Source organism: Artemia sp. Qi Xiang Cuo, chromosome 7, assembly GCF_049724085.1.
Source record: "Artemia sp. Qi Xiang Cuo chromosome 7, ASM4972408v1, whole genome shotgun sequence".
NCBI lineage: Eukaryota > Metazoa > Arthropoda > Branchiopoda > Anostraca > Artemiidae > Artemia > Artemia sp. Qi Xiang Cuo.
Window position 1 is genome coordinate 31412259 of NC_142800.1, and position 26841 is coordinate 31439099.

The window sequence follows — 26841 nt, forward strand, 5'->3', positions numbered from 1 at the left end:
GGTCGGTGAAGGCAGAATTACCTTTATACAAATAAACAAGATTTTTTACAACGTCCGCACGTTGTATGTTTGTGTTTTTTTTCTTCTTAAAAATTATGAAATGTTATGCCTCTCTTTTATTATGACAGTCAAATTCTGATTTGGGAAAGCTTATTCACCTTTGTGTGCCTTATCAAACGACATTTTAAAGGCGTTACAAATTCGTTAGATTTCTTTTCTGTGTAGTTTCTGGGAGGCTAAATGAGTTTTTATTATGAGCTACATATTCTTGCTTCAAATTAATTCTGCATAGCTAATATTGAATAAAATCACATTTGACGCTTCATAAACACATTCTATTATAGGGATATTTGAAAAATATAAAATAACAAGAAATCACTACATGCATACACTGGTTTTACCCAAACAACCCTTTTTTGGGCTCCTAAAACCCTACCACCCGTTTTACGATTGTTTTCACAAGTAAGATCTTTTGTCTCCTTGTTGGAGTAGTACTTAAGATGTATATAACAAGAAGCTGAAAACTCTAACGGTTCTTAAGAAAGTTTAAATAGTCTCGAGTAAAGACAAAATATTTGGCTCTGTCCGACTTTTCCTAGACTTCGCCAAGTTTTTGAAAGCACAAATTACGGACAACACTCTTGAACTTTTCTTTCGAAAGTTTGTGTCCTGAACGCTTGTTGGCACAGTTTTGATGCTTGATGTTTATTTTATTTGTATCTATGAAACAGTCTTTCCATCGGAGATGTGAGAAGTTCCGAAGTCATTGTCTCAGGTGAATCAACGGATCTTTTCTTCCGTCCGGCTCCTCCTAGCAGTGCCAATGGGCCTAAAAACCCTATTAAAGGTATCGCATAATAAGGAAAATAATTCAAAATGCTTGTTTTTTTCCCTTTATTTGCAAAGAAACGGTTTAAATCCACCGTTCTGGTATTGTCATTTTCCACATCTTCGGCGTCACTTCCATTATCCATTTGAATTTGTTTTACTTTATTTTTCTTCTTTCCTGGTTTTTGAGTCCCTGCAAACACTGTAATAGAATCGTCAATGTATTTATCGGGAATCTCAAGAGGAGGTCGTAAGAACAATTGATAATACTGTTTTTGGGTCATATTCATTCTGGTTAGGAACGGGCTAATGTCAACAGCTAAAGGTTTGGTGTAAGTGCTTTTAATTGGTACTATTGTTGTGGGCAGCTCATTAGATTGGTCTTTTTCGGTTAAAAACGGACTGAGCAAACTTGGTACTTCCTCTGCTACTTGTTCTGCATCATAATAATAGTCTTCATAATTTTCAATTGATCTAGCTTCATTATCTGTGTCACGTTTCACTCTATTAAATGTTTTGCGGTTCAGACTTTTACCTTCGTAAACTAAATGACTATACCCTGAAGGCAAAATATTGATTGTTCTATATTTTTGTAAGATTGTGTCAGATTCTCTTTTCTTCCTGCCAAGCATAGGTGCAATATATGGAAGAGCTAAGGCGAGAGACGGTGCAGCAGCAAAACCTAGCATCATTTTATTCCCTGAAGCAAGATTGCCGAAGCGACTACCACCTCTGTTTCTAACTATTTGTTGTTTTCTTTTGGAAGGGTTGCTGTAAGCTCCTTGCGGTGTGATTATTATTTGTTTCACGGATCCTTTTGGTATCTGGGTCTTTCTTATTGCCTTTTTTCTTTGAATCTTTCTTGTTGGCTTTCTCCTTTGCGCCTTCCTTGTGTGTTTTTTACTTTGTACCTTCGGTTTTTGTTTTTTATTAGCCTTTGTTTTGATTTTAGACGTTTTGATAGGTGTGATTTGAAGCTTTTCTTGATTTGAATTGGTTTCCATGTAGCTAGTTACATTTTTTACCAAAGGAAATGTGTGGATTATAGTTTCACCTTCACTACTAGGCTTAGGTAGCCGGAAAGCATTAATATTTGACAAGTCTGTAATTGTCAAGTGGGTCCCATTAAAAATAGATGGGTCCGATAACAATTTAAATAGATCAGGTGTACTTAGGCTACTTAAATGATTCTCTATCAGTGACTCCATAGCGCTCAACTTCAGTGGCTTTGCTGTTAGTGTAGTTAGAGGTTTAAATGTTGTTTTCTTTCTTGTGGGTCTTCTGCGTCTTTTAATCTTGGTGGTTGGTACCTCACTAAGTAGTAGTGAATTTTCAGGGGAGGCTGTTGTACCCTGATGCATACTATCTATAAATTTTCTTCCTGTTGTTGTTCGGGTTTTAAATCTAGGTCTTGTTGTTGTGCTCAAAAGTCTCTCAGAGGTGAACCCTGGACGAATTATAAAAACAGGTTCTGGAGTTGCAATTGTTTTTTCCTCAGAAATCTTAAAACCTTTTTCTGGAAAGCCGTTGCTCAGAGCGAAGCTGTTTTCATTATGTATGACAATAGATGGTGGTAATGTGCGTATATTACCTTCTCCAACGAGTAAGGGAGACCTAGTTGTGAGGTCGGAAACTGACAGGCTAGAAGAAGTTACTTGGATGCTTAGTGGCCTTTTACTTACAGGGGTTTCTACTGCTTTCATTACTGCACTTGGTATATCACCAGGCTGAAACATAGCACCATCTTTAAATTGCATATTTCCAAAAAGTGATGCTGGTATCTTTTGCTGTTGGCTTAAGTGAAGCTTCCCGTCGACGACATTCCATATATTTACATAAACATAATCCTCAATTTCCTTACTATTTGATTGTGTCGTTTCTGCTTCATGTGGTGGTGATTCAATTGTTGTAGTTGCGTGAAATAGGTTGAGCAAGTTTATTTTTGTATCGGCATGAGATTGTTCAAGTTTAAACTGCTCTTTAGTAGTAAATGATGTTAACTTATTATTTAGTTCCTCTTTCTTTTTCGTCACAACAAGAAAGGGTGAATAAAGAGGTGTCTTTTCATTTGCTTTATTTGGAGGCTTGGTTGTGCCAAAAAATGGTAGTCTATTTGGTGGAAGATTGCTAGGGGGGCGTCTGGTAGGATTGATCGGTTTTGTTGATAACTTATTCTTCAAATATTCAATAGGCTGTGTAAATGTAGATTCTTTATTCATATAAGACGTAGTAGTTGTGGGTGCTGCATACAAAAATTTTGTTGGCCACCATTCAGTTGTATTCTTTTCCAGGGTGCTATTCGGTGTTGAAGTTACTACTTTTAGAACGGACACATATTCAGGAGTATGCTGTTTATGGTCATTAGAAGGGCTACTTTCAAATGTTGGATTGTTTACTATTCTTCCATTTTGGATATTACTTCTCACTTGTTCTGCAATAGTGTTAAGCACAGCTGATAATTTTGGAGAGGGTGTTGCGTTTGGTGCCGGTTTCATAGGGGTGGTTTGAACCCATATTATTGTTGTGTTCGATACTTTTTTTGTAGGTACACTAGTACTTTCTCTTGTTTCTCTTGAAGGATTTCTTTGTTCTGAATTATATTGATCGGACGGGACGGGTTTCCCTATTCTTGCCTCAAAACTAAAATTGACCTTTGATGGTTTAACCCACGATCTTGTTGTGACCTCACTGCTCCTAGTAATATCAGATATTGTGAGGTGATTTATAGGCATGTAGGTTTTCTTCGAAGGAATATCAGAAGAAGAAGGGATATCTTCACCAATTTCCTCAGAGATATCATAGTAGAAATCCTCGTCATCAGCTGCGCCCACAGTTATGAAACAAAGGAATAGCAGCTTTAGTAGAAAGGTCATGAACGCCCCTAAAAATAAGAGATATTCATAAACTACATCAAGTGCGTGAATTTTTGACAACGTGTCATCAAAACATAAAGAAAATTCACATCACGACACGAAAATTCTGTTATCTCAATTTTTTACCCCTTACTTTTTTCTCTCACCACCCAATTACCCCTCTCCCAGGGTTACGTTTTGACAACGTGGCCCCCCCCCCGTAAAATTTATCGCAGAAGATTCAGCCTGAAAAATCTTCCTCAGCATACTTTCATTGGAAAAAGACTAAGTTCTAATCGTTGTTCTGATCACTCCGGAAATCCCCCTTCCATGAAAATTAATTTCCAAAAGTGACCCTGCTCAATAATAATTGAAACTCTAAAAAACGGAATTTTGATACGAATAGATACATAAAAAAAAATCATATTTTATGCTGATTTCAAATATATAAGTTTCATCAAGTTTAGTCATACCCATCAAAAGTGACGCGCCTGAGAAAATTTGCCTTGTTTTCTAAAACAGGGGGCCTCTAAAAGTCATAGAACCTTAATGAAAATCACACCATCAGATTCAGAATATCAGAGAACCCTACTTAAGAGTTTTCAAGCTCCTATCTGCAAAAATATGGAATTTTGTATTTTTTTTTTTGCCAAAAGAAAGATCACGGATGCGTGTTTATTTGTTTTTTCTTTTCTTTTTTCTTCCAGGGTCGATTGTATCGACCCAGTGGCCCTAGAATATCACAGGGGGCTCGTTTGAACGCAAATTAAAAGTTCTAGTGCATTTTTCAAGTGACCGAAAAATGGGGGGCAACTAGGCCCCCTCCTACACTCATTGTTCTTCAAAGTCACCCGATCAAAATTTTGAGATGGCCATTTTGTTCAGTATGGTCGAAAATATAATAATTATGTCTTTTAGGATGATTTAATACCCCAAAGTCTTTGGGGTGGGGTACGTGGGAGGATCTTTCAATGGAGGAAGTTTTCATGGGGGAAGTGACATTGCTATGAAGGTGGCACCGGATTTCTCATCATTATTTAAAAAAAAAACGACCAGAAATTAGATTTAAAAATACAAACAAGTTGTTCAGCTGAAAGTAAGGAGCAACAACAAAACTTAAAACGAACAGAAATTATTACATATGTGATTCGGTTCACCTCCTATTCACTACCTTGCTCTTTACGCTAAAATTTTTTAGTCATTTCATAAGAGCTATTTATTCTAATTAACGGCCTTTGTGATTAAGTGTTCATTCTTAAATAATTGGAACTAAGTTCAAACTTTATCGTAAAGAATGAGATATTGACTAGAGGGTGAACCCCCTAATATACATAATAAAATTATACGAATAAATAATTTCGTTAAGTAAGTTAATTCATAAGTTACGTATACTTATTATCGATAAAAACGTTCGTAAGTGGAATTAAACAGCTTTCCTGAAAGCCATTTAACCAAAAAAGAGGAAAATTAATTGGCAAAATTCGTTTTAATTATTCATGTACAGTGAGCCAAAATCAAAACCTGCATTAATTCAAACACCTTCAGAAATTAAATAAAAAAACAAGTTTTTTTAACTGAAAGTAAGGAGCGACATTAAAACTTAAAACGAACAGAAATTATTCCGTATATGAAAGAGGCTGTCCCCTCCTCGACGCCTTGCTTTTCACGCTGAAGTTTGACTCTTTCTCACAACTCTGCTTTGTAAGACAATAGAAAACTTTAACGTAAAGAGCGGGGCGTTGAGGAGGCGACAGCCCCTTTCATATAAGGAATTAGGTTTTCATTGTTTAAAAAAAATAAGAGTTGTGAGAAAGTCAAACTTTAGCGTAAAGAGCGAGGCGTTGAGGAGGGGAGAGCCCCATTTATATAGGGAATAATTTCTGTTCGTTTTAAGTTTTTATGTCGCTCCTTACTTTCAGCTAAAAAAAAATTTTTTTTTATTTAATTGCAAATAGGAGCTTGAATCCTCTATAGTAGGTTCTCTGATACGCTGAATGAGATGGCGGGATTTTCATTAAAATTCTTTGACTTTCAAGGGGTGTTTTCCCTCTTTTTCAAAAATAAGACAAATTTTTTTTCAGGCTCGTAGCATTTTATGTGTAACACGAAGATTGATGAATGCTATATATTTAGAATTAACATAATAAGCCAATTCTTTTGATTCATAATAAGCCAATTGATATAAAAAATTCCGTTTTTTTAGAGTTTTGGTTACTATTTAGCCGTGTCACTCCTTACTTGCAGTTTGTTACCACGAACAGTTTGAAATGCGAACATGACTTTTCCCTACAAGATGAGGAAAGATATAATAAAACCAGATAATCTACCATCTCTAGCTGTTTACGATTAACTCATCTATATGTAGAAGGAGAACAAATCCAATGCCGCATTGCATCAGCTTCCGCTGTCTTCGCACAGCTGTGGAAGTCACTGTGGAAAAGGAAGGAATCTACCGGAACACAAAAATCAGTATTTACGATGCCCTAGTCCGATCGGTCTTACTATACGGCTGTGAGACGTGGCCCTTAAAAGTAACTGAGGCACACGCCCTCGACGCTTTTGAAGACAGATGCCCGAGGAGCATATTGGGGTTACGACTCAGCGACCGAATCCCAAATACGGTCATCCGCCAACGATGTGACCAGAAGTACGACATAACATCTGTCATTCGACACTGCCGCTTGTCCTGGTTCGGCCATGTTTGCCGAAGACCGGCCGGTACTTTTGCAAATCAAAGGCTACGCTGCAAACCAGCACCTGATTGGGGGAAACGACATGGAGGACACACCAAAACTTGGCTCAACAATGTCAAATCGGACCTCGAGCCGATTGGCGGATTCCGGAGACATTGTCACAGATGGAACCCTTCATGGCTCGAAATTATCGTCCCATTAACCCAATACCGTAACCTGTGGAATTCAACAGTCTGCCAAATCCTGTAGCCAGGGAGAGCTACATAGCTTGTGTCCTGATCCAGGTACATGTAAGTAAGTAAGTAGAAGGAGAAGACAAGTGAGGAAAAATCCAGAAAATATTCAATTTTCAAATCATTTTTTTTAATTTGTTTGTACCTGTAGTTTCGGCAGTTTTTTATTTACTTTCTAAGTAAATAGTATAAATTTTTTCTTTTTTTAATCTGATTTAATAACTTTCAGCAATATTCATGTTTAAGCTTAATGTGCCTTTTAGAATGATAATTTGTAGCAATAGTACGTCAGGAAAAACGCAGCTTATTTCAAAGACAATAGAAAATTCCGACTTTCTCATGACTAGTGCCTCTAATTGCAGTATTTACTGTTATGAATCACGACAGGAAGCTTATAATGAGATGAAACTGCATAATCCATTTAATAAAATTTTCAAGGATTAAAAAATTAGAGAATCTCCCAAAAAACCGTCTTTTGGTTTTAGGTGGTCTTTTGAGTGACGTTAGTAGTAAGCGCCCAATTACCACTGAATACACATGCACTTTCACAAGCCTGAGGCATGGATATGTGTGTGTATTTTCAAGTAATTGGGTTACCAGGGCCATTTACCTATTACTATGAACGATACATGGCTTGGCAGACAGGTTTTCTATTGTGACACCCATTTTTTGGAGGTCAAACTCATGGATACATGTTTATTTTTTTTTTTTTTTAAATTGGTATTTTTTCAATGAGGCCCATAACACTTTGCAGAAACCCGTGAATGTAGGACTGAATGTCCGTTCGTAGTATATCTGAATCCAATTACTAATCAAGTTAGTGTGACCGCCATTTTTTGATCTGGTTAGGTGGGTATAATCTGGTTTGGTTCGTTATTGTGAGAGGGTTACTCAATTTACATCTTAGTGTTAACTGGGCGATGACTTAGTCTAATTGCGTAGGTACTAAAGGAACATTTGAAGGTGGAGAAAAAAGGGGTAATTAATGATTGGATAATTTTAACAAGAAATGACTGAAAAGTGTTTTGGAGGAGATGGAATGAATGTGTACTGTATAATACACAAGTGATGATTTGCACAGTGTTGTCAATTTTAAATAGTTTAGAAATAAAAAAAATTTACATGAAATGGCTGAAAAGTGTTTTGAGGGAGTTGAGTTGCACAAGGGTTGACTTGCACGAGGGTTCAGTTACATGCGGATTCAGTAAGAAAATAGCTGCTCTTTAGCAAGCTTAGTCATAGCTAGTTGAAACTCTGCATAAATATCTTCATTTTTAGTCTAATTGCGTAGGTACTAAAGGAACATTGAATATTTTTTCTGATTTTGTGTGTTTTCGCAAGAAAATAACTGATCTTTTAGCAAACTTAGCAATAGCTACTTGAAACTGCATAAATATCTTCATTTTTAATCTAATTGCATAGGTACCAAAGGAACATTGAACATTTTTCTGATTTTGTGTGACCACCCGGCGCCCCAAAGACTCCTGAGCCTACATTATAATACTTTTTAAGGCTTTATTATATATTTTCAGAACAAATTATTATTTTAGGAAATTATTTCGGTGAAACAGTTAGAGAAATTTTAAAAGATGATTTTAAAAGTGTATTTGAGGGTGAAACTCTTTGATCGTTACAATTTACAAGTTCCATTTGAACACTGTTGTGAGGTCCCTTACCACAACCCCAAAGGGCTCCGATCCCCCCCCCCAACCCCGAAGGAAGCCCCCGGTCCTCAAAGGTTTTCTAGGCTCCCAAAGGGCCCCCGGCGCCCCCAATGGCTCCTGAGTCCCCCATTATAATACTTTTTAAGGCTTTATTATATCTTTTCAGAACAAATTATTATTTTAGGGAATTATTTCGGCGAAACAGTTAGAGACATTCTAAAAGATGATTTAAAAGATGATTTTAGAAGAGGACTTGAGGGTGAAACTCTGTGGTCGTTATAATACACAAGTTCCATTTGAAGAGTGTTGTGAGGTCCCTTACCACAACCCCAAAGGGCTCCGACCCCCCCACCCCAAACCCCAACGAAACCCCGGTCCTCAAAGGTTATCTTGGTTCCCCAAGGGCCCCCCGGCGCCCCAAAGGCTCCAGAGTCCCCCATTATAATACTTTTTATGGCTTTATTATATCTTTTCAGAACAAATTATTATTTTAGGGAATTATTTCGGTGAAACAGTTAGAGACATTTTAAAAGATGATTTCAGAAGAGGACTTGAGGGTGAAACTCTGTGGTCGTTATAATACACAAGTTCCATTTGAACGGTGTTGTGAGGTCCCTTACCACAACCCCAAAGGGCTCCAATCCTCCCACCCCCCACCCGAACGGAAACCCCCGGCCTCAAAGGGTCTCTGGGCGCCCGAACGGCCCCCCGCGCCCCAATGGCTCCTGAGTCCCCCATTATAATACCTTTTAAGGCTTTAATATATCTTTTCAGAACAAATTATTATTTTAGGGAATTATTTCGGTGAAACAGTTAGAGAAATTTTAAAAGATGATTTTAGAAGAGGGCTTGAGGGTGAAACTCTGTGGTCGTTATAATACACAAGTTCCATTTGAACAGTGTTGTGAGGTCCCTTAACACAACCCCAAAGGGCTCCGCTGCCCCCCCCCCAACCCAACCCCGAAGGAAGCCCCCAGTCCTCAAAGGTTCTCTGGGATCCCAAAGAGCCCCCGGCGCCCCAATGGCTCATGAGTCTCCCATTATAATACTTTTTAAGGCTTTATTATATCTTTTCAGAACAAATTATTATTTTAGGGAATTATTTCAGTGAAACAGATAGAGGCAATTTAAAAGATGATTTAAAAGATGATTTTAGAAGAGGATTTGAGGGTGAAACTCTGTGGTCGTTATAATACACAAGTTCCATTTGAACAGTGATGTGAGGTCCCTTACCACAACCCCAAAGGGCTCCAATCCTCCCACCCCAACCCCAACGGCAACCCCCGGTCCTCAAAGGTTCTCTGGGCTCCCAAGGGGCCCCCAGCGCCCCAATGGCTCCGGAGTCCCCCGTTATAATATCTTTTAAGGCTTTATTATATCTTTTCAGAACAAATTATTATTTTTGGGAATTATTTCGGTGAAACAGTTAGAGACATTTTAAAAGATGATTTAAAAGATGATTCTAGAAGAGGATTTGAGGGTGAAACTCGGTGGTAGCTATAATACACACATTCCATTTGAACAGTGTTGTTAGGTCCCCTAGCACAAACCCAAAGGGCTCCGATCCCCCCACCCCAACCCCAAAGGCACCCCCCGATCCTCAAAGGTTCTCTGGGCTCCCAAAGGGCCCCCGGCGCCCCCAATGGCTCCCGAGTCCACCTTTAATATACCTTTTAATGATTCGTCATACGGCTTTAGAAACAAGTAATATTGTATTGACTAATTTCTCTTAAAGTTTTTTAGACATTTTACAAGAAGATTTATTATATTATTGTAGAGTAATATTTCACGGTGAAATTTGATGCTCGTGGTAATGCGCAAGTTCCATGTGAACAGTGTTGTGAGGTCCCCTACCACAACCCCAAAGGGCTCCGATCCCCCCCACCCCAACCCCCAAGGAAGCCCCCCGGTCCACAAAGAGTCTCTGGGCTCCCAAAGGGCCCCCGGCGCCCCAATGGCTCCTGAGCCCCCATTATAATACTTTTTAAGGCTTTATAATATCTTTTCAGAACAAATTATTATTTTAGGGAATTATTTCGGTGAAACAGTTAGAGACATTTTAAAAGATGATTTAAAAGATGATTTTAGAATAGGATTTGAGGGTGAAACTCGGTGGTCGTTATAATACACAAGTTCCATTTGAACAGTGTTGTGAGGTCCCCTACCACAACCCCAAAGGGCTCCGATCCCCCCCCCCACCCCAACCACGAAGGAAGCCACCGGTCCTCAAAGGTCCTCCAAGCTCCCAAATCAACTGAAAGTAAGGAGCAGCATCAAAACTTAAAAACGGACAGAAAATAGATTTTTACGTGAAAACAACTTCAACCGCGCCCAGCCCCCCCCCCCGCGATCAGAAATTAAATTATAAAAAAGTTTCTTCAACTGAAAGTAAGGAGCAACATCGAAACTTAAAAACATACAGAAAATAGATTTTTACGTGAAAACAACTTCAACAGTGCCCAGCCCCAACCGCGATCAGAAATTAAATTATAAAAAAAGTTTATTCAAGTGAAAGTAAGGAGCAACATCAAAACTTAAAAAAGGACAGAAAATAGAGGCTGTGTGTTTTTTTTCTGAACTTTCTGTGGGAGGAGAGGGTAACTATTTAGTTTAAGAAATTAGTTTACGAGTAGAAAAATGCTTCACTACAGATAAGGCTATTGTGTTTTTGCTTTTTTTTCTCAACTTTCTGAGGGAGGAGGACGGGATAATTATTTAGTTTAAGAATTTAGTTTACGAGTAGAAAAATGCTTCACGTATTTTTACGTGAAAACAACTTCAACCGTGCCCAGCTCCCCGCGATCAGAAATTAAATTATAAAAAAAAGTTTCTTCAAGTGAAAGTAAGGAGCAACATCAAAACTTAAAAACGGACAGAAAATAGATTTTTATGTGAAAACAACTTCAACCGTGCCCAACCCCCCGCGATCAGAAACTAAACTATAAAAAAGTTTCTTCACCTCTTGAATACACAATACCGAAATTTCATTCAACTTTCATGTAAGAAAATTATGGAAAATACAATTCTCTAGTTCAAATGTGAAACTTAAGTCCAGTTTTGGATACTCATAATGATGAGGACTGATGATTCTAATTCAATATTTTTTTTTTCATAAAAACATACTTTTTTTAAACTTCGAAATTATTCAACTTTATTTTTTATTTTATTTTTTTTTTTTGTTTATATCTTAAAATGACAAAATATGCTTACGGTTCTAACAATTTTACTCTATGATTTCTCAGAGACACGATGTGGTTTTCCTACTGGTACTCTATGGCTGGTTATCGACACTGCCTAATTTATGGCATGCATTAAATCAGTATTTTTTATGCAGTGGAACTATAAACACATAAGTCACATCTTAAAAAAAAGTGAAGATGGAGTATTTTAATAAAGTGTGTTCACATGACAATGTTATTGTAGCATTGAATGCCAACAGGGAGAAGTATTTAAACTATTAAACAAGTATAAATGGTAGCACTATTGGAAATGTATGCATGCATTGTCATGACAGTAAGGAATTAAATTTCTTTGGAATACCGAGAAGATTCCATTGTCCAAATGGTGGATATGCGAGATTGAGATCTCCGGAGATGATTGCACTCAAAGAGAATGCCAACATAAAGATAATCGTTGATGATAGAGGACAACTCCTTGCTACTGTTGCAGGTAACATATTACCAACTAATATATCCAAGCATCATCTTTTAGTTATTAGCTTTCAACGGAAGGTCAATAAAAGAAAGGCCTACTCTTCTACGAATATCGTAAGCCATATCTTGGCTACGTGCCGAAACTGTTACCTGTGTAAAAATAATGTAGTAATAGACAGTGAAATTGCCAGAAAAATTAAAAGGGCATTGTCAGAAAATATCACTATGGAATATCAAGATGAATTGATGAAAAAAAAAGTGCCAGCAAACGTTACTACCATTAATCAAACAGTCGATGAATCAAATAATAGCAAAGATGAAACGTATATTAAACCTGTCGGTGACACACCAGTAAATATTGTGTATGACTCAAAATGGAATAATGATTATTCTACCGATTACGAGTTAAGAGAAGACAATAGCTACAATATCAAGAGAGAACATGGTGAACTATTTTATGGAACAGATTCAAAATGTCCAAAGTTGATCATTGATATTAATAATGTATCATAATATATTTTTGTATTAATATTCTACATGGCGTTATTTCATTAAAAGTATATTATGCATTACATTGTTACGTTTTCATTATTTTTAGAGTAAGCTAGCATATCAAACGTTTAGAATGTCTATTAAAACATTGGAGATGTATGAACAGGAATTTGCATACATCTTTTGTCATACACATGGGATAACATTGTTCTATAAACGGTTCATAATAAAAAAAATAGTTTGGGACAAGAGAAAAAAAAAAAAACCTAAAATAATGTCGTGAAATCATTTTCAACACTCAGAGCTGTGTGCGTGTAAATTTGTGTGTGTGTGTGTAAGTTTTTGTGTGTGTGTTAGTCTTTGTGTTTGTGTAAGTGTTTTTGTTTGTGTGTGTGTGTGAGTGTAAATTTGTGTGTGTGTGTGTAAGTTTCTGTGTGTGTGTATGATTTTTGACAATAAATTCTAGTTTACTATAAGAAAATTATTGAAAATACAATTCTATCGTTAAAATGTGAAACTTAGGTCCATTCTCTGGTTCAAATGTAGAAAAACCCGTGTGGGTGAGTTGAAATAAAAAATTTTGAACAAGAAATGACTGAAAAGTGTTTTGGGGGAGATGGCTTGATTGGCAAAAGGATGTATTAGCAAAGTTATAGTGGAGGGCGACAAAGTCTTCAAAGTCAAGGCTATAAGAAAAAAAAAGTGCTGGATATTTTTGTAAGTTTGTAGTTTACGCACTAATATCATATCAGTAACGATTCTATTTGAACTTTCTCCAAGTTGATCAATCAAATGTGAAACTTAGGTCCATTCTCTGGTTCAAATGTAAAAAAACCCATGTGAGTGAGTTGAAATAAAATTTGTTTTAACAAGAAATGACTGAAAAGTGTTTTGGAGGAGATGGCTTGATTGACAGAAGGATGTATTAGCGAAGTTATAGTGGAGAGCGACAATGTCTTCAAAGTCAAGGCTATAAGAAAAAAAAGTTCCGAATATTTTTGTCGGTTTGTAGTTTACGTACTAATATCAATATCAGTAATGATTCTATTTGAACTTTCTCCAAGTTGATCAAATTGGTCTCTAAATGGTTCATGATAAAAAAATAGTTTGGGACAAGAAAAAAAAACTAAAATATTGTCATGAAATCACTTTCAACACTCAGAGATTTTTTTTTTTTTGTGTGTAAGTTTTTGTGTGTGTATGTGTAAGTTGTGTGTGCGTGTGTGTAAGTTTTTTTGTTTTGTGTAATTTTTTTTTTTTTGTGTGTGTTATTTTGTATGTGTGTGTAAGTTTTATTTTTTGTGTGTGTGTGTAATTTTTTTTTTGTGTGTGTTTGTTAGTTTTTTTGTGTGTGTGTAAGTTTTTTTGTGTGTGTAAGTTTTTGTGTGCGTGTAAATTTTTGTTTGTGTGTAAGTTTTTGTGTGTGTGTAAGTTTTTGTGTTTGTGTAAGTTTTTGTGTGTGTGTGTAAGTTTTTGTGTGTGTGTGTGTGTGTGTAAGTTTTTATGTGTGTGTAAGTTTCTGTGTGTGTGTGTGTGTGAGTTTTTGCGTGTGTGTATTCAAAATATTTTTGGTCTATCGACCTAGTGGTACCAAAATATCCTAAGAGGGCTCATTTGACTGGAAATTAAAAGTTCTAGTGCCATTTTTAAGTGACCAAAAAGATTGGATGGTAACTACGCCACCTCTCATGCCTCTTTTTTCCGTAATCGAGCAGACAAAATTTGACAAGACACACAAACAGAGTCATAGTTAGAGAGATATCCAAAAAGTTGGGTTGATCTAGGTACACTTAGAGTGGCGCGCCACTCTAAGTGAACCTAGATCAACCCAACTTTTTGGATATCTCTCTAACTATGACTCTGTTTGTGTGTCTTGTCAAATTTTGTCTGCTCGATTACGGAAAAAAGAGGCATGAGAGGTGGCGTAGATACCATCCAATCTTTTTGGTCGCTTAAAAATGGCACTAGAACTTTTAATTTCCAGTCAAATGAGCCCTCTTAGGATATTTTGGTACCACTAGGTCGATAAACCAAAAATATTTTGAATACACACACGCAAAAACTCACACACACACACAGAAACTTACACACACACATAAAAACTTACGCACACACACAGACACACAAAAACTTACACAGACACACAAAAACTTACACAAACACAAAAACTTACACACCCACAAAAACTTACACACAAACAAAAATTTACACGCACACAAAAACTTACACACACATAAAAACTTACCCACACACAAAAAAAAAAACTTAAACACACACAAACAAAAAAACTTACACACACATAAAAACTCACACACACACAAAAAAAAAATTACACACACAAAAAAAACTTACACACACAAAAAAAACTAACACATATACACACACAAATAAAACATACACCCAAAAAAAATTACACACAAAAAAAAACTTCTCTGAGTGTTGAAAATGATTTCATGACATTATTTTATTTTTTTTTTCCTTTTCCCAAAGTATTTTTTTTATCATGAACCATTTAGAGACCAATTTGATCAACTTGGAGAAAGTTCAAATAGAATCATTACTGATATTGATATTAGTGCATAAACTACAAACCGACAAAAATATTCGGAAGTTTTTTTTTCTTATAGCCTTGACTTTGAAGACATTGTCGCCCTCCACTATAACTTCGCTAATACATCCTTCTGTCAATCAAGCCATCTCCTCCAAAACACTTTTCAGTCATTTCTTGTTAAAAATTTTTTTATTTCAACTCACCCACAGGTGTTTTTCTACACTTGAACCAGAGAATGGACCTAAGTTTCACATTTGATTGATCAACTTGGATAAAATTCAAATAGAACCGTTACTAATAAGATATTAGAGCGTAAACTACAAACTTACAAAAATATCCAGAATTTTTTTTTCTTACAGCCTTGACTTTAAAGACTTTGTCGCCCTCCACTATAACTTCGCTAATACATCCTTTTACCAATCAAGCCATCTCCCCCAAAACACTTTTCAGTTATTTCTTGTTCAAAAATTTTTATTTCAACTCACCCACACGGGTTTTTCTACATTTGAACCAGAGAATGGAACTAAGTTTCACATTTGAACTATAGAATTGTATTTTCCATAATTTTATTATAGGAAACTAGAGTTTATGGTCAAAAACCATACACACACACACAGAAACTTACACACACACACAAAAACTTACACACACACACACACACACAAACTTACACACACAAAAACTTACACAAACACAAAGACTTACACACCCACAAACCTTACACACACAAATTTACACGCATACTGCTCTGAGTGTTGAAAATGACTTCACGACACTATTTTAGGTTTTTTTTTTCTTGTCCCAAACTATTTTTTTTATTATGAACCGTTTATAGAACAATGTTATCCCATGTGTCTGTCAATAGATGTATGCGAATTCCTTTTAATACATCTCCAATGTTTTAATAGACAGTCTAAACGTTTGATGTGCTAGCTGACTCTAAAAATAATGAAAACATAACAATGTATTGCATAATATACTTTTAATGAAATAATGCCAGGTTGAATATTAATACAAAAAAATATTAAGATACATTATTAATATCAATGATCAACTTTGGACATTTTGAATCTGTTCCATAAAATAGTTTACCATGTTCTCTCTTGATATTGTAGCTATTGTCTTCTCTTAACTCGTAATCGGTAGAATAATCATTATTCCATTTTGAGTCATACACAATATTTACTGGTGTGTCACCGACAGGTTCAATATACGTTTCATCTTTGCTATTATTTGATTCATCGACTGTTTGATTAATGGTGGTAACGTTTTCTGGCACTTTGTTTTTCATCAATTCATCTTGATATTCCATAGTGATATTTTCTGACAATGCCCTTTTAATTTTTCTGGCAATTTCACTGTCTATTACTACATTATTTTTACACAGGTAACAGTTTCGGCACGTAGCCAAGATATGGTTTAAGATATTCGTAGAAGAGTAGGCCTTTCTTTTATTGACCTTCCGTTGAATGCTAATACCTAAAAGATGACGATTGGAAGTATCAGTTGGTAATGTGTTACCTGCAACAGTAGAAAGGAGTTGTCCTCTATCATCAATGATTATCTTTATGTTGGCATTCTCTTTGAGTGCAATTATCTCCGGAGATCTCAATCTCGCATATCCACCATTTGTACAATGGAATCTTTTCGGTATTCCAAAGAAATTTAATTCCTTACTGTCATGACAATGCATGCATACATTTCCAATAGTGCTACCGCTTGTATTTGTTTCATAGTTTAAATACTTCTCCTTGTCGGCATTCAATGCTACAATAACATTTTCATGTGAACACACTTTATTAAAATGCTCCATCTTCACTTTTTTTTTAAAGATATGACTTATGTGTTTATCGTTCCACTGCGTAAAAAATACTGATTTAATGCTTGCAATAAACTAGGTAGTGTCGATAACTGGCAATAGAGTACCAGTGGGAAAACCGCATCGTGTCTCTGAGAAATCATAGAGTACAATTGTTAGAACCGTAAGCATATTTTGTCATTTTAAGATACATACAAAAAAAATAATAAAATAAAAAAATAAAGTTGAATGATTTCGAAGTTTAAAAAAAGTAAGTTTTTATGAGAAAAAATTTTGAATTAGAATCATCAGTCCTCATTATTATGAGTATCCAAAACTGGACATAAGTTTCACATTTGAACTAGAGAATTGTATTTTCCATAACTTTCTTAGATGAAAGTTGAATGAAATTTCGGTATTGTGTATTCAAAAGGTGAAGAAACTTTTTTATAATTTAATTTCTGATCGCGGGGGGTTGGGCACGGTTGAAGTTGTTTTCACATAAAAATCTATTTTCTGTCCATTTTTAAGTTTTGATGTTGCTCCTTACTTTCAATTGAATAAACTTTTTTTTTATAATTTAATTTCTGATCGCGGAGAGATTGGCACGGTTAAAGTTGTTTTCACGCAAAAAAACGTGAAGCATTTTACTACTCGTAAACCAATTTCTTAAACTAAATAGTTACCCCATCCTCCTCCGTCAGAAAGTTCAGAAAAAAAAACAACACAATAGCCTTATCTGTAGTGAAGCATTTTTCTACTCGTAAACTAATTTCTTAAACTAAATAGTTACCCTCTCCTCCCACAGAAAGTTCAGAAAAAAACACACAGCCTCTATTTTCTGTCCGTTTTTATGTTTTGATGTTGCTCCTTACTTTCAGTTGAAGAAACTTTTTTTTATAATTTAATTTCTGATCGCGGTGGGGGTTGGGCACTGTTGAAGTTGTTTTCGTGTAAAAATCTATTCTCTGTCCGTTTTTAAGTTATGATGTTGCTCCTTACTTTCAGTTGAAGAAACTTTTTTATAATTTAATTTCTGATCGCGGGGGGGCTGGGCACTGTTGAAGTTGTTTTCACGTAAAAATCTATTTTCTGTCCGTTTTTAAGTTTTGATGTTGCTCCTTACTTTCAGTTGATTTGGGAGCTTGGAGGACCTTTGAGGACCGGTGGCTTCCTTCGGGGTTGGGGTGGGGAGGGGGGGATCGGAGCCCTTTGGGGTTGTGGTAGGGGACCTCACAACACTGTTCAAATGAAACTTGTGTATTATAGCGACCACCGAGTTTCACCCTCAAATCCTCTTCTAAAATCATCTTTTAAATCATCTTTTAAAATGTCTCTAACTGTTTCACCGAAATAATTCCCTAAAATAATAATTTGTTCTGAAAAGATATAATAAAGCCTTAAAAATTATTATAATGGGGGCTCAGGAGACATTGGGGCGCCGGGGATCTTTTGGGAGCCCAGAGAACCTTTGCTGACCGGGGGGCTTCCTTTGGGGTGGGGGTGGGGGGGATCGGAACCCTTTGGTGTTGTGGTTGGGGACCTCACAACACTGTTCAAATCGAACTTGTGTATTATAACGACCACCGAGTTTCACCCTCAAATCCTATTCTAAAATCATCTATTAAATCATCTTTTAAAATATCTCTAACTGTTTCACCGAAATAATTCCCTAAAATAATAATTTGTTCTGAAAAGATATAATAAAGCCTTAAAAATTATTATAATGGGGGACTCAGGAGCCATTGGTTGCGCCGGGGGCCCTTTGGGAGCCCAGAGAACCTTTGAGGACCGGGGGTTTCCTTCGGGGTTGAGGTGGGGGGATCGGAGCCCTTTGGGGTTGTGCTAGGGGACCTCACAACACTGTTCAAATGGAACTTGTGTATTATAGCGAGCACCGAGTTTCACCCTCAAATCCTCTTCTAAAATCATCTTTTAAATCATCTTTTAAAATGTCTCTAACTGTTTCACCGAAATAATTCCCTAAAATAATAATTTGTTCTGAAAATATATAATAAAGCCTTAAAAGGTATTATGATGGGGGACTCAGGAGCCATTGGGGCACCAGGGGCCCTTTGGGAGCCCCGAGACCCTTTGAGGACGGGGGGTTTCCTTGGGGGTTGGGCTGGGAGGATTGGAGCTCTTTGGGGTTGTGGTAATGGACCTCACAACACTGTTCAAATGGAACTTGTTTATTATAATGACCACAGAGTTTCACCCTCAAGTCCTCTTCTGAAATCATCTTTTAAATCATCTTTTAAAATGTCTCTAACTGTTTCACCGAAATAAATCCCTAAAATAATAATTTGTTCTGAAAAGATATAATAAAGCCTTAAAAAGTATTATAATGGGGGACTCAGGAGCCTTTGGGGCGCCGGGGGCCCTTTGGGAGCCCAGAGAACGTTTGCGGACGGGGGGGTTCCTTGGGGGTTGGGGTGGGGGGGGGGATCGGAGCCCTTTGGGGTTGTGGTAAGGGACCTCACAACACTGTTCAAATGGAACTTGTGTATTATAACGACCACAGAGTTTCAGCCTCAAGTCCTCTTCTAAAATCATCTTTTAAAATGTCTCTAACTGTTTCACCGAAATAATTCCCTAAAATAATAATTTGTTCTGAAAAGATATAATAAAGCCTTAAAAGGTATTATAATGGGGGACTCATGAGCCATTGGGGTGCCAGGGGCTCTTTGGGAGCCCAGAGAACCTTTGAGGATCGGGGGTTTCCTTCGGGGTTGGGGTGGGGGGATCGGAGCCCTTTGGGGTTGTGGTAAGGGACCTCACAACACTGTTCAAATGGAACTTGTGTATTATAACGACCACAGAGTTTCACACCCTCAACTCCTCTTCTAAAATCATCTTTTAAAATGTCTCTAACTGTTTCACCGAAATAATTCCCTAAAATAATAATTTGTTCTGAAAAGATATAATAAAGCCTTAAAAAGTATTATAATGGGGGACTCTGGAGCCTTTGGGGCGCCGGGGGGCCCTTTGGGAGCCCAGAGAACCTTTGAGGACCGGAGGTTTCCTTCGGGGTTGGGGTGGGGGGGTCGGAGCCCTTTGGGGTTGTGGTAAGGGACCTCACAACATTGTTCAAATGGAACTTGTGTTTTATAACGACCACAGAGTTTCACCCTCAAGTCCTCTTCAAAAATCATCTTTTAAATTATCTTTTAGAATGTCTCTAACTGTTTCGCCGAAATAATTCCCTAAAATAATAATTTGTTCTGAAAAGATATAATAAAGCCTTAAAAAGTATTATAATGGGGGACTCAGGAGCCATTGGGGGCGCCGGGGGGCCCTTTGAGAGCCCAGAGAACCTTTGAGGACCGGGGGTCTTGAATGGGTTTCCGAGCAACTCTACAAAGTCCATAGCCCGATTTTTGTCTTTTATTGTCAGATTCGTAAACGCAGTGGTATCTTAATGATGCTTCATTGCCTCGTCTTCCATATTCAGGTTGGCTTTCAGCATTCTGGTGACTGCTGTGAGAAAGGGGAAAATAGCCAGATATCGATCCCTGGCATTTTCATTCGTTGTCACACCAACGATACCGGAAACTCCCCAATGACCTTTGATGTCCAGATTCACGGTCGACTCTAAAGCCAGATCGTATGCAATGCTGCTAAACGGCTTGGTTGTCTTCAAACTCTCTTTGAACTTCTGGCGCTTTTTCAGGCAGGCGTAGCATTTCTGCTAGGTAGTTAAGGGCAGCTGCGACGTATTTATGGTTTTCAGATGCGAAGAAAATCGGAATCATCTCTTTTGTGGCGTTTAAGTGTGATCCCCTGTCCGCAGCTCTTTCAGCATAAAGATAGTTGTTTCCGGTACGGATAAGATCTAAATAGTTGATCTAGAGGCTAGGATTCCTTATGGTAGATCTAGACTCGGTGTACTTTGAAAAAATCGGAGCAATGCTGTTCAAAGCATCTCCTATCTGTTTACATGCTTCAGAACTAGTTGTACCAACATGGTGTACCTCACGCAAGACAACTGACACCCCTTAAAATCTTTGTTTCCGGAATCCTCACCTTTAGCTAGATCAGATAAATATCCTAAATCATTTCCTTTTATGTCGTAGTTTTCAGTACTTTATGCAATAGTCAGTGATCCAAGGCTTGCTATCGTTCAAAAAAGGGAGGGGGTGGCTCACATAAGCCGCAGTTGGTTTGAGTATGGATTCCGGGGTAATCTAAGGTGCTTAAAACGAATATCGAGGTGCACATGCTCGCACTAATGTAGAACTTGACGATTTTGGCTTATAAAGAAGAAATTAGCCTTTTATGGCTAAGTACTTTATACAACTAAAACCCGATATGTAAGATGTTGGGCTTTTTTTTTATTGCTGTGGAAACCAAATTCGTGCATGCGATCGCAGAACGAGGCATCTGTTTTTGTTTTTTTCCTGGTTAAAAATATTAGTTGTATAGAATGTAAATATATGATTTGATTCAGAACAGAGCCGTCTATCGTTTGGTGAGATAGAAATTATAGGTTATGTTGAAAATATTTCGAGTAAATCGCCACTATTCAGAAAATTTTCTTTTTGGGAGGGGCAAATTTTCTTGTTCAAACACTTATATATTCTTGCAGATTCAAGTCTCGACTTTGTTTTTATTAACAACGTGTAAAAGACATTCTGACGGTTCGAATTATGTGCAGTTTGATTCGTTTTCATTTTTTTTTAATAGCTAAAAAAAAAATTAAAATAAAACGTGGTCATTGTAGGCTAATTTCTGAAAGCTATGACGTTATTTGGGAAAAATAAATAGTTGCTCAAGAATTAAAAATTCTTTGGAAAGAGGCAGAATTCAAATAAAGCATAAAAAATATACTTATGTAGGAAAAAATTTAAGAAAAACCAAAAAAATCAGAAAAAGTATATTAAAAACCTTGTTTTCAAAGTTAAATGAGAGTTAACTAAACAAATAAAGGTTGTGGGGAAAAATTACTTGTTCTTAGAATTTAGAATATGCCAAGTTTATAAAGTTTTCAGTTTATTGTACCGTGTAAAAAAATCAAGAACGGTATGACGTCGTTATAGGCAAAATTTGACTTTATAGGCTAAATGACCGTGTTCTAAACGCGTGCGAACTTGTGCACCCCAATATTCGTCATCAGCGCCCCCGATTACCCTAGTATCCACCCTCAAACCAGTAGTATGTTAACTTATACTTTGCCGAGACGTATAGCAATTTCCATGTAATTTGCTTTCTGGTAGGTAGTCCTATTCTACAGGGGCATTGCACTCTTTGCCAAGAGGAACGAGCATAACTTGATTGGTGATTAGGATTTGAATAAAAGGAATAGCTGTTTAGCATTTGCAAAAAAGGGGTAATTAGTAATTGGAAACGTAAAAATAACTCAGTTATAATTACTTCTTTAGTTTACGAGATTTGCGATTTTTTTGCGAAAAGGTATTTGCGTAAAGGTATTGCGATGGTTAAGAATGCCTCACAGGTAATTAAAGAATGAGAAATGGGATGCTATAATTAGAATGGTTTTAAGTTGAAAATTGTGACGTAAAAATAACTCAGTTATTTGCTTGCGTGTATAGGAATTCCCATGTTATTTGCTTGCCTGTATTTTGTGTTAAATAAGTAGTTTTTGTAACTTTTAAAAGAGCTTTAAGGGGTTTGAGAGACTCAGTTGCCTGACTCCGTGTGGTTTTTCTTTACTTAGTGCTCATTAAAAACGAAATTTTTGTGTTAAATAAGTAGTTTATATATCTTTTAAAAGAGCTTTAAGGGGTTTGAGAGACTCAGTTGCCTAATTCCGTGTGGTTTTTCTTTACTTAGTGCTCATTAAAAACGAAATTTTGTGTTAAATAAGTAGTTTTTGTATCTTTTTAAAAGAGCTTTACGGGGATTGAGAGACTCAGTTGCCGGATTCCGTGTGGTTGTTCTTTACTTAGTGCTCATTAAAAACGAAATTTTGTGTTAAATAAGTAGTTTTTGTATCTTTTAAAAGAGCTTTACAGGGTTTGAGAGACTCAGTTGCCTAATTCCGTGTGGTTTTTCTTTAATTAGTGCTCATTAAAAACGAAATTTTTGTGTTAAATCAGCAGTTTTTGTATCTTTTAAAAGAGCTTTAAGGGGTTTGAGAGACTCAGTTGCCTGATTCCGTGTGGTTTTTCTTTACTTAGTGCTCATTAAAAACGAAATTTGTGTGTTAAATAAGTAGTTTTTGTATCTTTTAAAAGAGCTTTACGGGGATTGAGAGGACTCAGTTGCCGGATTCCGTATGATTGTTCTTTACTTAGTGCTCATTAAAAACGAAATTTTTGTGTTAAATCAGTAGTTTATGTATCTTTTAAAAGAGCTTTAAGGGGTTTGAGAGACTCAGTTGCCTAATTCCGTGTGGTTTTTCTTTACTTAGTGCTCATTAAAAACGAAATTTTTGTGTTAAATCAGTAGTTTTTGTATCTTTTAAAAGAGCTTTAAGGGGTTTGAGAGATTCAGTTGCCTAATTCCGTATGGTTTTCCTTTACTTAGTGCTCAATAAAAACGAAATTTTTGTTTTAACTAAGTAGTTTTTATATCTTTTTAAAAGAGCTTTAAGGGGATTGAGAGACTCAGTTTCCGGAGTCTGGGTAAGTGTTCTTTACTTAGTTCTATTTAAAATCGAAATTTTGTGTTAAATAAGTACATTTTGTATCTTTTTAAAAGAGCTTTACGGGGTTTGAGAGACTCAGTTAACTAATTCCTTGTGGTTTTTCTTTAATTAGTGCTCATTAAACACGAAATTTTGTGTTAAATAAGTAGTTTTTTTATCTTTTTAAAAGATCTTTAAGGGGTTTGAGAGACTCAGTTGCCTCATTCCGTGTGGTTTTTCTTTACTTAGTGCTCATTAAAAACGAAATTTTGTGTTAAATAAGTAGTTTTTTTCTTTACTTAGTGCTCATTAAAAACGAAATTTTTGTGTTAAATCAGTAGTTTTTATATCTTTTAAAAGAGCTTTAAGGGGTTTGAGAGACTCAGTTGCCTAATTCCGTGTGGTTTTTCTTTACTTAGTGCTCATTAAAAACGAAAATTTTGTGTTAAATCAGTAGTTTTTGTATCTTTTAAAAGAGCTTTACGGGGATTGAGAGACTCAGTTGCCGGATTCCGTGTGTTTGTTCTTTACTTAGTGCTCATTAAAAACAAAATTTTTGTGTTAAATAAGTAGTTTATGTATCTTTTAAAAGAGCTTTAAGGGGTTTGAGAGACTCAGTTGACTAATTCCGTGTGTTTTTTCTTTACTTAGTGCTCATTAAAAAAGAAATTTTGTGTTAAATAAGTATTTTTTGTATCTTTTTAAAAGAGCTTTAAGGGGTTTGAGAGACTCAGTTACCTGATTCCGTGTGGTTTTTCTTTACTTAGTGCTCATTAAAAACGAAATTTTGTGTTAAATAAGTAGTTTTTGTATCTTTTAAAATAGCTTTAAGGGGATTGATAGACTCAGTTGCCTGATTCCGTGTGATTTTTCTTTACTTAGTTCTCATTAAAAACGAAATTTTTGTGTTAAATAAGTAGTTTTTGTATCTTTTTAAAAGAGCTTTAAGGGGTTTGAGAGACTCAGTTGCCCAATTCCGTGTGGTTTTTCTTTAATTAGTACTCATTAAAAACGAAATTTTGTTTTAAATCAGTAGTTTTTGTATATTTTAAAATAGCTTTACGGGGATTGAGAGACTCAGGTGCCTAATTCCGTGTTGTTGTTCTTTACTTAGTACTCATTAAAAACGAAATTTTTGTGTTAAATAAGTAGTTTTTGTATCTTTTAAAAGAGCTTTAAGGGGTTTGAGAGACTCACTTGCCTAATTCCGTGTGGTTTTTCTTTACTTAGTGCTCATTAAAAACGAAATTTTTGTGTTAAATAAGTAGTTTTTGTATTTTTTTAAAAGAGCTTTACGGGGTTTGAGAGACTCAGTTGCCTAATTCCGTGTGGTTGTTCTTTACTTAGTGCTCATTAAAAACGAAATTATTGTGTTAAATCAGTAGTTTTTGTATCTTTTAAAAGAGCTTTAAGGGGTTTGAGAGACTCAGTTGCCTAATTCCGTGTGGTTTTTCTTTACTTAGTGCTCATTAAAAACGAAATTTTTTGTGTTAAATAAGTAGTTTTTGTATATTTTAAAATAGCTTTACGGGTATTGAGAGACTCAGTTGCCGGATTCCGTGTGATTGTTCTTTACTTAGTGCTAATTAAAAACGAAATTTTTGTGTTAAATCAGTAGTTTTTGTATCTTTTAAAAGAGCTTTAAGGGGTTTGAGAGACTCAGTTGCCTAATTCCGTGTGATTGTTCTTTACTTAGTGCTCATTAAAAACGAAATTTTTGTATTAAATCAGTAGTTTTTGTATCTTTTAAAAGAGCTTTAAGGGGTGTGAGAGACTCAGTTGCCTAATTCCGTGTGGTTTTTCTTTAATTAGTGTTCATTAAAAACGAAATTTTTTTTGTTAAATAAGTAGTTTTTGTATCTTTTAAAAGAGCTTTACGGGGATTGAGAGACTCAGTTGCCGGATTCCGTATGATTGTTCTTTACTTAGTGCTCATTAAAAACGAAATTTTTTTGTTAAATCAGTAGTTTTTGTATCTTTTAAAAGAGCTTTAAGGGGTTTGAGAGACTCAGTTGCCCAATTCCGTGTGGTTTTTCTTTAATTAGTGCTCATTAAAAAATAAATTTTTGTGTTAAATAAGTAGTTTTTGTATCTTTTAAAAGAGCTTTACGGGGATTGAGAGACTCAGTTACCGGATTCCGTATGATTGTTCTTTACTTAGTGCTCATTAAAAACGAAATTTTTGTGTTAAATAAGTAGTTTTTGTATCTTTTAAAAGATACAACAAATGACCACCAAGTAAAGAAAAACCAGAAGGAATCAGGCAACTGAGTCTCTCAAACCCCAAATTCTAAGTAAGCAACAAACTCTTTCTTGAAGTTACCTCATGGCTACACAATGCAGAAATTTCATTTAAGAAATTATCAAAAAATTGTAAGTAAGTAGCAAATTCTTTCTTGAATTCGCCACCTGGGTAAATAAAAAACACATTTCATTCAAGAAATTACGACAAAATTCTAAGTAAGTAACAAACTCTTTCTTGAAGTTTGGAATAAGCAATGACCCGCCCAGACACAGAGGCATAAAGAGTTAGAGAGACAAAAGCACATACAAATACGTAGATTCAGACAAAACAAACCGAGAAAGACATGCATTTGAATAAGAAAACACCCGCCCAGACACACGGGCAAAAAGAGTGAGAAGGACAAAAACACATACAAAAACGTAGATTCAAACACACAAACCGAGAAAGACATGTATCTAAATAAGCAAACACCCGCCCAGAAACACAGGCAAAAAGAGTGAGAGAGTCCAAAGAACATACAAATACTCAGATGCAGAAATACAAACCGAGGAATCACAGCCAAAATGAGTGAGAGAAACAAAAACCCATACAAATACGTAGATTCAGACACACAAACCGAGAAAGACATGCATTTTGAATAAGCAAACACGCGCCCAGACACACAGGCAAAAAGAGTGAGAGATACAAAAAAACATATAAATACGTAAAATCAGACACGCAAACCGAGAAAGACATGCATTGGAATAAGCAAACACCCACCCAGACAAACAGGCAAAAAGAGTGAGAGAGACAAAAAACACATACGAATACGTAGATTCAGACACAAATACCGAAAAAGATATGCATTGGAATAAGCAAACACCCGCCTAGACATGTGGCAAAAAGAGTGAGATAGACAAAAAAACACATACAAATACGTAGATTCAGACACACAAACCGAGGAAGTTATGCATTGGAATAAGCAAACACCCACCCAGACTCACACGAGAGAGACAAAAACACATACAAATACTTAGATTCAGACACACAAACCGAGAAAGACATTCACTTGAATAAGCGAACACCCGCCCAGACTCACAGGCAAAAAGAGTGAGAGAGACAAAAACACATACAAATATGTAGATTCAGACAAAAAAACCTAGAAAGACATGCATTTGAATAAGCAAACACCCGAACATACACACAGGCAAAAAGAGTGTGAGAGAAAAAAACACATACAAATACGTAGATTCAGACACACAAA

General features: G+C 36.1%; 1 protein-coding gene across 3 annotated transcripts in view; it reads right to left on the reverse strand.

Annotated features, from left to right (window-relative positions):
- Window positions 1-287: 287 nt before the first annotated feature.
- LOC148950164 (uncharacterized) overlaps window positions 288-26841 on the reverse strand; it is a 54233-nt gene continuing 27679 nt past the window's right edge. For all 3 annotated transcript variants that reach the window (XM_089092192.1, XM_089092190.1, XM_089092191.1), the window contains exon 2: window positions 288-3709. In XM_089092192.1, coding sequence (XP_088948318.1) covers window positions 711-3701 — 2991 coding nt within the window. In that variant the 5' untranslated portion in view covers window positions 3702-3709 and the 3' untranslated portion in view covers window positions 288-710. The remainder of the gene's footprint in view (window positions 3710-26841) is intronic.